This window comes from Camelus bactrianus, chromosome 11 (assembly GCF_048773025.1).
Source record: "Camelus bactrianus isolate YW-2024 breed Bactrian camel chromosome 11, ASM4877302v1, whole genome shotgun sequence".
Classification (NCBI taxonomy): domain Eukaryota; kingdom Metazoa; phylum Chordata; class Mammalia; order Artiodactyla; family Camelidae; genus Camelus; species Camelus bactrianus.
The window spans coordinates 11,970,280-11,984,627 of NC_133549.1; the positions used below are offsets into that span (position 1 = coordinate 11,970,280).

The following is a 14,348-nucleotide window of genomic DNA, read 5'->3' on the forward strand; positions in this document are numbered from 1 at the left end:
GAAACAAGAAGGCAGAGTTGCCTCGCTCCAGCTTGGCTGGGGAAGGTGCACGCCAGGTGACTCCAGTTTTTCGCCACTTTGCACATGTCTGCAAATGAAGTAAAGGGCCTGTAAGCAGTGGTTTCAGGGCTGTAAATAACTTCTAGCTAGTTGTCAGACTTGCAAATACAGAATCTCTAAATGATGAGGATCAACTGCACTAAGAAGGCAACTTTGGAAGCCAGAGTACTGCTCAGACATGACAATAATAATGACAAAATATCGGCTTACATTCTGAGCGCCTACCATGTGCCAGGAGCTCTTCTAAGCCCTTCATGAAAATTAGTGCATTTAAACCTCACAAAAACCTATGAGACAGGAGTTATTATTGGCCCCATTTTGTAGATAAGGAAATTAAGGCATAGAGAATAAAAAGCATGGCTGAGGTTCCCCAGTTAACAGTGGTATAACTGGGATTTGTGCCCAGACACACTGGTTCCAAACCCAATCCTCAATCACTATGGTGTGAATATAAGCAAAATTTCCACCACTTCCCAGGGCGCACCTTTGCTTGAGTCAGTGTGGTCTCCCGTATGTTTATTCGTTCGTCACTTTCTGATCTGCCCAGAAATGTCAGGCGCTGTATTAGATACTGGAGGGGCAAACAGAACATGGGTAGTCATAGCTTTAAGGAGCCCTATTACCTCTGAGACACGCATAACACACCAATTATGAGAAGGTAAGGGAAGTGCAGGGATCTCAGAAGGGGCATCAAAAAGGAGTCTCTAGATTGAGGCCTCTCCAGGGAAGTGTCTAGGAGGGAGTGAAGTGTGACATGAGTTTAGATTAAGAAACAGGAATTCATTGGATTAAAAAAGGCAGTAGGAGTGCAGAAGAAAAAAAATGTAAAAGGCAGACATGAAGGATGCTAAAGCTTTCAGAAAACTAGCGTGCCTTTTCAAGGCTGGAGCAAACCGAACAGGTAGGACATAGTGGGGGATGAGGCTAACGGCAGAGGATGGCAAGGAAAAGCCTTGCACGTCAAACTCGGGAGTCTGACTCTTCTTTGAAACCCTATGAGTAGTCATCGAGTGGGTCTGAGCAGACATCAGACACGAGTAAATCTGGAGTTTAGGAAGACAGTTCTGGAGGACTGTGGGGGAAAGATCAGGAGGGGCTTGGACTGGAAGTGAAGAGATCTGCTGGGAGACGGCTGCGGTGACCCACCAGGGCTGGGGCTGGGCTGCAGCGGGGCGGTGGGGCGGGCAGAAGCACCAGAGGCGGGCCGAGAAGCTGGAGGAATGGAGTGAGCGGCCTCTCCGATCCCCAGGACCCTTGCATCTGTCAGTGTCCTCCCCGCCTCAACGCCACGTTCATGTCTACTTCTGTACCTTCACTCTCTTCTCCATCTGCACACTCTCTCTTCTTCCCTCCCCCAGTCCAGAAGTGATCACTTTGAGGACTTGATCTAAGTTGCACCTTTCCTAAGAAGCTGTCCTTAATTACAATTTCTCAACAACGTTCCCATTTTTTAAAATTCTGTAGTGCAACATACACTAAATACTTTGACAAAGTCACATTACATCTTGCAGATCATTTCATGTACACGGAAGAGCCCAGGACCTTACAGTTCTTTGTGTTTCCTTCACTACCTACTACAAATATCTTGCACATAGTGCATCAACAGGCGTCCGATAAAGTTCAGTAAAAGATAAACACCCTTTATAAGCCAAGAACCTTTATCGGCTCAGTTACCCATTTAGATCAGCTGCCTGAACTATTTGCCTTTCTTCCCAGGTCATTGCCAGTGTTGCCCAGCATGAAGGAATTCCACACCCTCTAAGGCTCTGTAGAGCAAATACGTAACTTCATTTCACTGTAAGCCCTATGGCCCCAGAGAAAAGTGGAAACAGTGAGTGAGCTCTAATGCTTTTTTCAAATTCTCATCTCAAATTGTAACTGCTTTCCAGATGCCTACTGCTTTTCATTCTTAAAACTGACAGAATAGTTTCTCTTATTTCCTTTTTTCTAAAACTAAAATGTCTAATTTTTTTTCCTCTTATCTAGAGTTTCCATAAAATAAAATTGTACGTTCCAGAAAAATCCTATCTTCCCCTTAACACATTTCGTTGAACATTTTGCCAAAGTGTTACCCATTTTCAAAACTGGTGCCTCCACAAAGGTATCCTTGTGTCTCTGCCCTCCCCAGCCACACCTCAGCCCTCCCCAGACTCACTGAGTCAAAGTGCTTATCAAGCACCTAAGAATGAGCAGAGTCTGAGGTAAACTTCAAGGAAGATTAACCCATGTTTTTGGATCTCAAACATGTCTTTGCCTAGCTTCTTGAACCCCTCTATTTCTTACTCTGGTCTATATTTTAGCTGTGTACTTGTCTTGTGAATTGTGGTTTTGTGGGTTTATAATTAACATGTGAATGCAGGTCACTTTTTGCCTTAGAGTTTAGAAGGAACTTACGTTAAACAACGTTTTTTTCCCCACCTTTTGATATATCTAATACATTCTAATACAATTCAAGTGACTTGTTTTCATGTCTCCATTTCTATTTCTTCAGAATTACATTCCCCACACCTTTCTTTTGATTTGAACAATTCTTTTTTTACTCTTTGAACTTGTCTCTGCCAAGACACATGTGAGCAAACCCTCAAATACCACTGACCAGGCTGCTCCTCATTATTCACATGCATTTCCTTGATTTGTTCTTAATAAAGATGTTTCTGAAGCTGATAATACATTGTACTGACAGGTCACTGTATACAGAGCACTACAGGAGACTCTTTAAAAGGAGAACCAATAGAAAAGAATATTCAATCCCTCAATTAAGTCTGCAACCCAGTTAGGCATTGAGAGGTTAAGAGGATCCAGGAGGACTGATCAGAGCAGGATCCCAGGGGAAGAGTTTTAAGCCAATTTCAAAGGAGGTTAAAACTGGACTGAAATAAGATTTTGCCACTTCCCTCAAATCAGAAGCATCTTTCTAACATTTGAGAATGTATTTGCATATAAACTGTACAACATATGGGATAAGAGGATGCTGATTTTGTTTAATTTCTTATCATTATCCAGCACTTTGTAATAGATGTGGCTATTCATAATTAATAAATATCTTAATGTGTGGGTAGACTCAACTTTCAATTGCTTGCTGTTACCAATTCTTCCCCCAAAACTAGAGTTTTTAAAGATCAAATTTTATTCTATTTACCTTTCAACTAGTCCATTTACATTAGAAAGACGTTAAGAGTTTTAGGAAAATACTTCAAAGCACACATTTTATATATAATTTCAAAAGTAAAAATAAGTTGAAAACTGGTGGTAACCAGTTTTGCTACCATATATAAATCTTTAATGTAGGTGCAAATGTTTCTAGAGAATGTAATTGACATTTGGCTACAATATTTATATACTGTAAAAATGTAAAAGGATTTCAGTTTATAAATAGTATTTCAAATGCCAAAGAATAAAAAAAAAAGAATTGAAAGTCCTTTTTCAGTTTCATGAAATAACTCTATAGACAGAGCAGATTTTCAGAGCATATTATTTGAAATTAAAATAATCAGTAAGTGAGGTCTAAAGAAAGTAGTTTTATTTTAAAACTTCCTAATTCCATAGGAGCCTTTGATGATTTTGGCACGAGATGGTATGAAATATCCACAGGGCTATTCACTCACAGGGTTTAATTTTTATCACAGAGGAGGCAACGTAAGGTATAAAGTCAAACAGACCTATGTTCACATCCTGGCTCTTACCCCTTATCACCTTTTTGACCTTAAGCAAGTTACCTACTATAAACATCATTTTCTTATCATTAAATATGAATTATAATAATTACTTAAAAGATTATTATAAGAGTTGCATAATACAGTAAAAGAACAGGTGCACAGTAAATTGGTAATTAATTCTGGTTTCCTGAACCCCTTTATGCCCAGTTATTTAGCCTTTTATGACACAGATGCACATCATCTAAGGAAAGAATCAGTCCCTAAGTAAACATATGACAAAGAGTTAATGACTCCAAGAGCAAGTGATGTCATTACTGAGTGCTTGACCTCAATTACTTCCAAATATTGTCACCTCCCAATTAGTGTATTACATTTCCTAGCTTCTAGACACTTCACTGGCAGCAAGGAAATGAGAAGGTGTGAAATTTTAATCAATGTATTTCATCTTTGAGATGCCAGGCTGTTTTTAAATCACCCAGTTCATCAGATTTTCTGCTTACTATTGGTTCACAGCTTAAGGAAAACAGAAAATCACTATAATTTTATACACATGCATATCTACCTTGAATTATTACAGCTGGAGTCTTAATATTTAGAGCAAGGTTGTATGTGTTTTATCATTGTTGGTTGTGTAGGACACTTTTTGTCCAGGTTTTCTTTGGCATTATCATATATAACAGGGAAGTCAGTAATACATGCCTGGGAGATGAGAACTAGAAAAATCTAATACATCATCTCAGGTCACAACTCAGTCGTGCCAAAAATGAAAAGCGCTGCAGAAATAATGAAAAGGTCATTTAAGGGCCCTGTTTGTTGTAATTATATCTCACTTTGTTTCTCTTGACCTCTTTTTATTTTCCTTCATCATATTCACTGTCAGCTAATCATTGCACAGTAATCAACATTCAGCTGGGTCCACCACGCCCCTCCAAGTCCCCTCGCCTGATGTGGGTTTCTGCTCTAAAAAAAAGAAGCTGGGAAAACCTGTCCTACGACATTACCCTTAAGAGAATCTTCACTCTTATGATAATGACCAATCTAGACATACTTCTGAAAAGCACGGGAGTGGATTTATGAAATGAAGTTCTCAATCGTTATAGTCTTATTTTTCCTCCAGGAGGAGCAAACTTTCATGTGTGACGCAGGGCTGCTTCACTTAGAGGGAACTCATTTTACACTTGGAAAAATTCTCAAAAATCATCAAATTCTCTGATTTTACAGAGATGAACACTATGCCCCAAAATGGCCTGAGTATGTTGTCACAAACTAACCAGAAACAGACCTGAGCCTGGAACCCAGGAATAAACTGTCTCATTTTCTACTTAGACCACACTCCAGAAAACATTCTTCTTATTGGCAATTTCTAATACTAAATTATTTTAAAAAGTATAGTGGGAGAATATGTAAATAAATTTAAAAAATGGTTTTATACCCAAAAGAGCAATTGCTAAACACAATTACTCTTCCCAATAAGTGTTTCCTATTATGGCAGGAGGTGCATATTTGTGCAGGGAAAGAAGTCATAAAACTTGGCTTCCTTATTAACAGAATAAAAAAGTTTTTGTGCAAATTAAACTAATGCTTTATCCAACCAAAGCAACTGAAGAATATTATTTGATTTTAGGAAAGCTCTAACACATTAAAAACTTCTCATCCACATGACTGTTAGCTCAACCAGGCGCATTTCCCTGCGCAGAGCGGCCGCTTCGGGCTCAGCTCCTTGGCTGGACACACAATGACACAGAATCTGAGACACCTGTATTCAGTTCCAGCTCAAGGCTGACTTTCTTGGCAAAGTCTGAATGGAAGAAAGCACCCCCTTCCACCTGCCTGATTCCCGTGCAGGCTGAGAAACAGGGCAGCCGAGCGAGTGGGCAGATGGGAAGAGAAATCAGTTTGTCACAATTTTTAGACAAATAAGAGAGAAAGGGATCCGACATCCTAGTCAAATCTTCTTACCTCCTGAACAGCATCTGAACATTTTTTCGGAGTTTCTAAAACAGCAGATTGAGATTCTGGGTTGAAAAGGAAGAAGACAGTCAATATATTAAAGAGCAAATTTTCCCATTTCTTTGATCAGAAAACAAAACTAACTAAAATATATCTTTAATCATAAGTATCAAACATATCCAGGTTACCTTTCAGTTATATCTTTATGTCATAAGGACATGACTACTTTTCAGTATATTTAACACACAAAATGACTAACACTCATGTCATTAGTTATTTTCAAAGTCAGATTAGCCCTATGCTCGTCTTTACATGTCAATCATGGTTATTTTCCTCAATTGCTAGTTTCTATTTGTGCCAGGAAGTACCTGCAAAGACATTCAACTTTTTATATTAGTCCCTTAAGTCTGCACAATGATAGAAGCCAACTCACCAGTCCTGAAGAATGGAATGTCGAATGTCTTATCTGACTATTTGACAATCTACCTTCCACTTTAATGAGAGGTAAGGAGCACTCACAAGAGGCACTGAGTAATAAGGGATTTTGCTCCTTCGTGTCTGTCATGTGAGAATCTATGGGACTGCAGATTCTTTCACGCCGGAAAACCTAAGGGACACCCAAGTCTATGTTTTGTTCTGGTTTTTAAACTCGGGGATACTTTCTTCTAAGTGAAGCCTGCATGGTAGTTTGCAAACAAAAACATAACAGAGCCTCCAGGAATCCCCAGGGCTGCGTGGACCGGAGTCTGAAAATGACTCATCGTGTCCAAGCTGGGCATCTGCAGTGAGAGACCCGAGGCCCCGCACAGGCAGCTGGTGGCCACGTGAAGACTACAGTCTGTCTCCTGACTGTCACGTCTGCGCACCCCTGACTGGCACGCAGACCAGACACCTGACAAGACACAGCAGTCACTCTTGGGGACCCTTTAGACATTTCCAGTTTGGTAGCATTTTAGTTGGTGTATGTGACAATGCTATAGAAAAAATACAAGGCATTTATTATTTAAATCATACAGCATAGTGTTAAACTTCGCGGAAAGTTTTCACTTCGCTTGGATTAAAGCGCCGTCCCCACGCGGGCCCGCGGGCCTTCTTTCAGCCACCCGCCCCCCGACCTCTCTGCCCGCCTCCGCTCCAGCCGCACGGCCTTCCTGCTGCCTTCGGGCGGGCGCACCAGGCACGCCCCGCACCGGCTCTCTGCGGCGGGGGCGTCTGCACACCCCGCTCCCTGCCCTCTTCCTTCTGAGCTCGCGCAGGCCTTCTGGGCCCGCCATTCAGCAGCAGCAGCCCCGCCCGCTCCCTGGTCTCCCCGGTCTCCCCATTCCCTGGTGATTCCTTCACAGTGTGGCTCCTCAAATGAAATACTACACGATTCACTTGTTTGCTGATATATTTATCAAACTCTATGAAGACAAAGATTTTGTAGATTTTTTTCCCCTTATTGAACCCCCAGCATCCAAAATAGTGCCTGGTAAACAGCAGATGTTTAAAGTATCTGTTGAGTACTTGTAAGAGGGGATGAAAGGAGAGATCAAAAGAATGAGCCAACCGTGGAAGTGGGAGCCACCAGGGAGAGAGGGAGCTGAGCAGGGAGGGAGGGGCAGGGATCAGACAGAAGGCACAGGCACCACCTGAGCTCCGAGTGTCTCCTTCAGAACAAAAATCACCGAGAAGACCAGGAAGCAGTCACTCACCAACAGGCGTCACTGTGGCACAGAATTAGCAAGTGGCCTTAAAATACAAGCCCTTCCCCGGACAAACGCTGTTTCACTGAGTTAAGCAAAAGGGCTTCTTCCCTCTTACACTGACAAGCCTCTACTCCGAACTTAACGCCTGAGTTAGCCAATTTGGAAGAAAGATCGTTAACAGCAGGGCTAGGAAGAGTTAATATTGAATCCTGTCTAGACTCGAACATTTTTGTTTTCTGCTGTTTTTAGTCACCTCCAAATCCTCCCGAGAACAAGAGACTTGAGTAAAGGCCCTGGGGCTTTGCACTGAAGAGAAAGTGTCCCTTCCTCCTCTCTGTGTGGCTAGTGCAGGAGGAGCCCACAGGGTCCCCTGGTGGAACACTAGCCGCCCAGACAGCAGAAGTGCACACAGCAATTCCTGGCTTTCCCTCTGTTGTCCTAGACCTGGGGACCTGCCCCCAAAAGTGAACTCCTGGGCTCTGATGGTGAACAAGAATGTGTACAGCTCGCCAGAACAATGAACTAGAAAGATTTATCAGCCAATATTTTGAACACCTACATCTAAACAGTGGATTTCCCTCTAAATCAATGTGACCTGAATTGAATTGACTTTCCCATCCCCTCTCTTTCACTATACTTCTTATTTCCTTGAATCAGTGTGTTACATCTAGGAGAATCTTATACATGAAAATATTCTCTTCAAAATCAGAAGCTGAAGTATAGGAGTTCTAGAGGGTCAAGATTTTAAGGTGAAAGAAATGCACAGAATAACTACTACAAAGTAAGGGGGGATTAATGAGAATAGAGAAGAAAGAAAAGTGAATGTTAAGGAGAAAGAAGATAGTAGAAAGTAAAAGGAAGAAAAGGAAGGGAAAGAGAAATAGTAAAGGTAAGATTGAGAAATTGCAAAACGTGGAACAAGCATGCTGGGGACCGATGACCAGGAAGCTGGCTTGAGTAACAGCTCAGGTCTAGAGTCGGTGGGCAAGAGTGCGTGAGAAACCCGCTCAGCCCTACAGCACCCTCAAGATGCTCGCCTCTCGTGCAAACTCCCACGTTCTCCTCTCCCAGGGCCCGGTAGCACTTTCGGGAACTGCCTTCTACTACGGAGCTGGCAGCTGGGCCCCATTCATCAACTAGGATGATGGCTTTTAAAGAGTAACTGGTGAGGTTACAAGGGGACATCTGCCAACTCCACTTTCCCTTCTTAAGAATCAGGAAACAAGCCTGGTTTGAACAAACATTACTGTGACGCAAAGTAGAAGAAAGAGCATCTCTAACAAAACTTTAAATGTTCCATTTTTTTTCTTTAAAGTTCCCTCACAAAAGTGTCTGGGCTCCCCACAACTCCAAATATGTTTCAGAGATGATCTCTTCATCACCACAAATAAGCCTACGACTTACAAGACAAAATATACCTGGATGAGTCTCACATTTGTAAGAGGACAGCAAGAAACATGAGTAGGATATGCCACTCTGCTATGAATGGTAAATAAATCAAATCACCCCTTTAACATATACAGTTATGCCTCCTGAAAATGAATTAAGCAGCCTCTAATAAGTTTTACATTTTAAGGAAATATGCACTTACACAAAATTATTAAACTACAGTTTCTTTAATGGTATACATCAATTTGATCCAAATCTACTCAATTTAATTGAAAGAGAATTCATTACATTTCATTTCAATAGCATGACTTATGACTAGCGGCCTAATAAACGGTAGAGGTCTCTAATCCTGGTGTACCACGTCCTTCCACAAGTGCAGATGCGGTAAATATGTAATTTTCCTAAAAGGGGCCAACCCTGTATTCTGCTTATTGGATTATTTAATAGTGTGGATCCACTGCTCATTGCCAGCAAAGGATATCAGCACATGAGCTTTTGCTTCATATATAAGGGAGAAATGGGGGCTGATTTTTTGAAAAATTGAACATGGAGAGCCATTTATAGGAGACACGACTGACCTGTTCTACATTTTATCCCTTGACCATGTAGCAAGTTGAGAGATGAATGCTATCAAGCATGCCCTTGGCCCCTTACAGAATTTCTGCATCACCTCCACTGAACACGTGTTAGAGCATTAGGACTGAAGGTGGAGATGAGGTGATGCTGTATTTGCATTACATCCCACAGAGTCTCTTTTGGATACAGGAGGCCAAAAAAGTTGTGCCTCTGAGACTACTGCTTTGAATCTCACGGACCCAGGGCACGATATAGAATTGTTCCCACCTCCCTTTCTACTTTCAACCTGAGGGATAAATTTGCAACTACCTTTAAAAACTGCTAGTCCTTCTGAAATACATTCTGCTTCATTTTGTTGTTCCATCCTAAATTCCTTTCATTTTAATCTATTTTCCTTTCCAGCCCTTTTGGACACCTTATATATTCATAAGTTGCTCAAACCTTTTTTTGGAGCCAGAGTAGGTTACAATTCTTTCAGCCAGCATGTAAACACAATTTTTAGGATTTCTACACAAAAAGTTTGTCATGTTTCTACTCTCCTTCCATATATTCCTCCAGGATTTTCTGTGCCCCAGTAGCCTTTCTAAAATCAGCCCTCTGTTCACTCTCTTGATCACTCACATTATTAAAGATAAGGGCCTTGATTTTCCAAAGATGCACCCAGAATGATCCAGTCTCTGTTCACACCCAGACATCTTGATCCTGTTCTCCATGAATTCAAAAACTAAAGTTAATTATCTGCTTGTGTAAATCTACTGAGTAACTTTTGAAACTTGGTACTGAGCCCCTAAAATGGTCCATGGGATGTTTCAGCACACACACAAAACTCCATCAAATACTTGCATTTATGTGCTGAGTAGATATTTTATTTATTTACGTCTTTTTCAACATCAGATCTTCATTTATTTACTCAAATATTTAAGTATATACTATATGTCTAAAGGTCTTAAAATGTTGGGAGTCTACACAAGAGACAGATATGTATAAAAAGATAAATTACATACCTAAATAATTCGAATGATAGAAATATAAATAAAATGCCATGGGACTCCAGAAGAAAGAACCACCAGGGCAGGGAGGTGGGTTGAATCAAAAACGTTAAGGAAAATGAAGAGAGTGAAGATGAAGAGAAAAGATAATTGAAAAAGTTTTCTTCTTATTAATTTCTCTGCCATGAACTTTTGGAGCACGTTGCTTCCTAACTTCCTTATTAGTTCCTCCTAACTCGCCTTGTCCTTCCAGGAGGCATTCTACATACCTCACAAGGTCACTATTGACACCTTAGGTTCCTCTGTGGGGACAACGGAAACATGTTGTAGGGAGCAGAGTGGGAGTGGAAGATCCCCAGGAGTCTGCAGCCCTTGTGCAGCTCACTGGTGGGAAGGACACAGAGGCTTCACCTCCGCCTATGCAATCAGAGTCATTTAACAGAGGGTCAGTCTCTTCATCAATATAAAGAGGTGGAGAAAAAGCCATTTCAAAAAATGCATCATGGAAAAATGAAAGAGAGGCCCATGAGAAAGGCAGAAAAGGCAGCGCCATGAATCTGAATTAGCTGGACATGTGAATTAGAAATCAGTATTAAGAAGAGTCGGAGGACAAAAAAAAAAAAAAAAGGCAAAGAAAAACCAAGGTGTCAATTTTCTAAGATGGAGCCACAGGTCTTTCTTTCTCAAGAAGAAAAAAAGTCATTGAGCCCTTTTACTTTAAATTAAAACTGAAAGGGGCCACACGTTGCAAATAGTGATTTTAGCCATGATGTCACTGCACAATAATATGCAAGTTTACCACTATTCATAATTATGTTGTCAGTTTGCAATTCATACCCCCTTTTTTTTTTTTAAAGCAGTAGACTCTATGCAAGGTTTTCACCATATTATCGACATTCTCATTCTTACTACTGACTGCTTGCCTAGGACAGGGAGGGTGGTGAGGCCCCAGAATGAGAATGCCCTATGGAATCACAGCAGGAAAAGCTTAGACAGGGCCACTGGACCATTTGGACAAAACAGCTGTTGGGCTGCTGGGTTTATAACAGATCAACTTGGAGAAAAACAAGTCACTACATTAAACTATTTTCTACTTACCTCCATCATCCTCTTCAAGAATGCATATTTTAAAAGGAGACAAGTCATTATATTAAAAAATTGCTGCGCTGGCATTTTGCAAGCTATGTCAAATAATGAAGGAAAAACTAGGTACAAACTTCCTGGCATCAATTTCAACTATTGTCTTTTACCAAACTAAAATTCAGATTATCACTAATTAACTTTCCATCTAATGTTCCTCCAGTATACAACAAAATCAATAATAAAAAATGTTTCATAACTTTTTAAAACTGCCCTAAAATTTTAAAGGATAGTATAAATGTTTCAGTTAGAAAAGTTAAGAAAGGTAGACACACTAGGGAAGAAAAAAATGAAAATATCTCCGTAATCAATGATGTAAAACATAAGATATGAACAACTGTTAAAAAAACTCTCAATGAAATTGATCAATTTTACTGTATCTACACCTGGCTATTTCCAAACCAGTAAGTAATTTTTAACATAAACAAATAAAATAGTGTATTTAATGGGATCAATACCTTTAGTTATATGGTTTTCCTTTTAAAACTAAATATGGTTTTATGTACTTGATTTTTTTTTCAGGTGTCATTATGGTCAGAACCCCCTCAGCCCTGAAGATCTCTGCATTAAGGAACCCTACCTTGGCCTTCGATCAACTGTACTCTGTACCACAAGAAACTCAGAGCTCTACATGGAACAACGTTTCTACATTGCATCTCTCATTTGTTGCTCATTTCAGGGGGTACAGTCCACCAAGAAAACTCTAAGCAGTGTTTCTAAAGCACTGGATGTTAAAAGAGGAACATGTAGGGTTGGGGGTGGGCCCCCTTTTAGTGCCTCAGTGCAAAGAAGAAAGAGGCAAACACATCGCTCCAGGACTGGGATAAAAACAGGAGGTTATGAGCACTAGGCTCCCTCTGCAGACCTTCGGGCAGGAGCCTAGAATAAAGTCACTGACGCTGTGGGTCACTGTGGGTTTTAAAGGGAGCTCATGAGGAAGATAATGACTGCGTTCTAAATGCTAATTCTGTGCTTTAACATATAATTCTCACGATATCCCAGTGCAGGAGATGTTATTCTTATCACCATTTTATAGGGGGAGAAATTGAGTACAGTGGTTTGGAAACTTGCCCAAGGTTTCAAGCTGGTAAGCGGCAGACCCCAAGCTCTGTACTCATACACTGCACCCTTTATTACAAGTCCAAATCAAGCTTCTGCCCACTATCTTTCTCTCAATAAGCCAATTGGGGGTGGGGGGGGATCAAAGTTCTTAACTCCAGCACCGATGCTACCACTTAGGAAAACTTGGTGAGGGAGAGATTTCTGAATAGTGATAATGCTCTGCTACTATTTACTCATCACTTATGGGTCAGATGTCAATATTCCTGATCAGTCCACCAAAAACCAGCTGGGAATTCATTATGCCAAAATGAAAGAAGAAAGAAGGAATAAAGTATCCACACTCCATAAAAACAGTGTTACAAAAATGTGATACTTAATTCAATACAATCAAGTGCTTTACTAGTTTCAGGCTCCATATAAAGGCTGATGTTAATCTCATGTAATCTTCAAAGTACTTAAAAAATAACACAAAATACTTTAGGACAACACAATGTACAAAGAGGGAAAAACAACCAAAAATTTTTTTAGAGAAATAACTATTACACCTGAGCACTGTACAATTTTTAAGATTCCTTAAAATTTAGATTTAGTAGAATGTGTATCTCTATCTTGCCTGTCTCGGTCATCCCTGAAGGCAAAGGAAATATGAAGAAAAGCATAAAGAAAGCAACACGGGAAGAGACAGTGGGAAGAGGCGGCCACCACCTTCGAAGCCAATAGACAGAACTTCCCTTCCAAGCTCTCAGCCCATGCGGGGTGTGCAGCCTCTCCTCGCGTGGCGGCCACAGCTGGACCCTGAAGCGGTGGTTCTCAGACTAAGAATACACAGCAGTCACCGGAAAGGCCAGTGTCCCATTCCCCAAAAGTCTAACTCAGCAGCCTTGAAGATGGAGCATAATAAATTTCAATTTAACAACCTTCCTAGTGATTTTGCTTGAGTTAATCTAAGAAATACTTAGAAGAGAAACCCAGGCTCGCTACCCAGTAAGCACCACACAGACACCTGCTGTGACCTTCAGAGCATTCACTCCTCCTGGGAGCCTACCTGCGTCAGCATCCTTGGGCCTGTGTTCTTCATCAGGAGGTTTAGATGGTGGCCAACCAGATGGGACTCGCCTGGGAAACTGCCCGTCTATATAATCCAGTGAGTGTGTGGGTTGACTAACCGCAGCCCAGGTGTAAAGTTGATCTTGCTGCATTTCAAAACAAAACAAAACAAAAATTTTAAGCTATTTGAATTCAGTCACGAAAATGCGCATCTTCTTGATTGATACATTGCAACATCATTTCCATCGCAAATATACATGTGTGGTGGGCATCTATCTCTCTGTATACAACATTAATCAGCATTTTATGCTATTCAGGGTAGATTCATAACAAACATTCTTTCACACAGTCATTTCATTTTCATAACCATATGTATCTCAACTTCTTTTTTATGGTAAAATTTAAGTCTCTTTCTTTAGGGGTAAGAGGGGATTATAAAGTCAGAAAATCTGCTCAATCCCAGAGCTCTCTGACCAGGCATCTTCAATACCCTGGACTTTGATGTCCCTTTGAAATCTATTTAAAAACTTGTGGCAAAGTCAGTGGACAGGCTATGCTGGGCACCACAGGACAATAATGGCTTCCTTGCCTTCAACAACAAAAAGCCCGGGAAACTGATTCATCCTGAGTCCAGGTTGGGAACTGTGTGGGAGAGAAACTGTGAAAAAATTAATGACCCTGCCAAGAAGAAAAGAACTGGACCGGAATCTGGCAAAGAAAGCTCTTCCCGGCTGCAGACCAGCAGAATCTGGACAGAATGAGAAGCAGGTTCATAACTACACCTCGTGCCA

General features: G+C 40.9%; 1 protein-coding gene across 4 annotated transcripts in view; it reads right to left on the reverse strand.

Annotated features, from left to right (window-relative positions):
- The window catches only part of FMN2 (formin 2), a 285,811-nt gene that overhangs the window by 193,712 nt on the left and 77,751 nt on the right, over positions 1 to 14,348 (reverse strand). For all 4 annotated transcript variants that reach the window (XM_074373220.1, XM_074373219.1, XM_074373221.1 and 1 more), the window contains exons 3-4: positions 13,556 to 13,703; positions 5,676 to 5,731 (exon numbers count right to left, since the gene is read on the reverse strand). In XM_074373220.1, the coding sequence (XP_074229321.1) occupies positions 5,676 to 5,731; positions 13,556 to 13,703 (204 nt within the window). The remainder of the gene's footprint in view (positions 1 to 5,675; positions 5,732 to 13,555; positions 13,704 to 14,348) is intronic.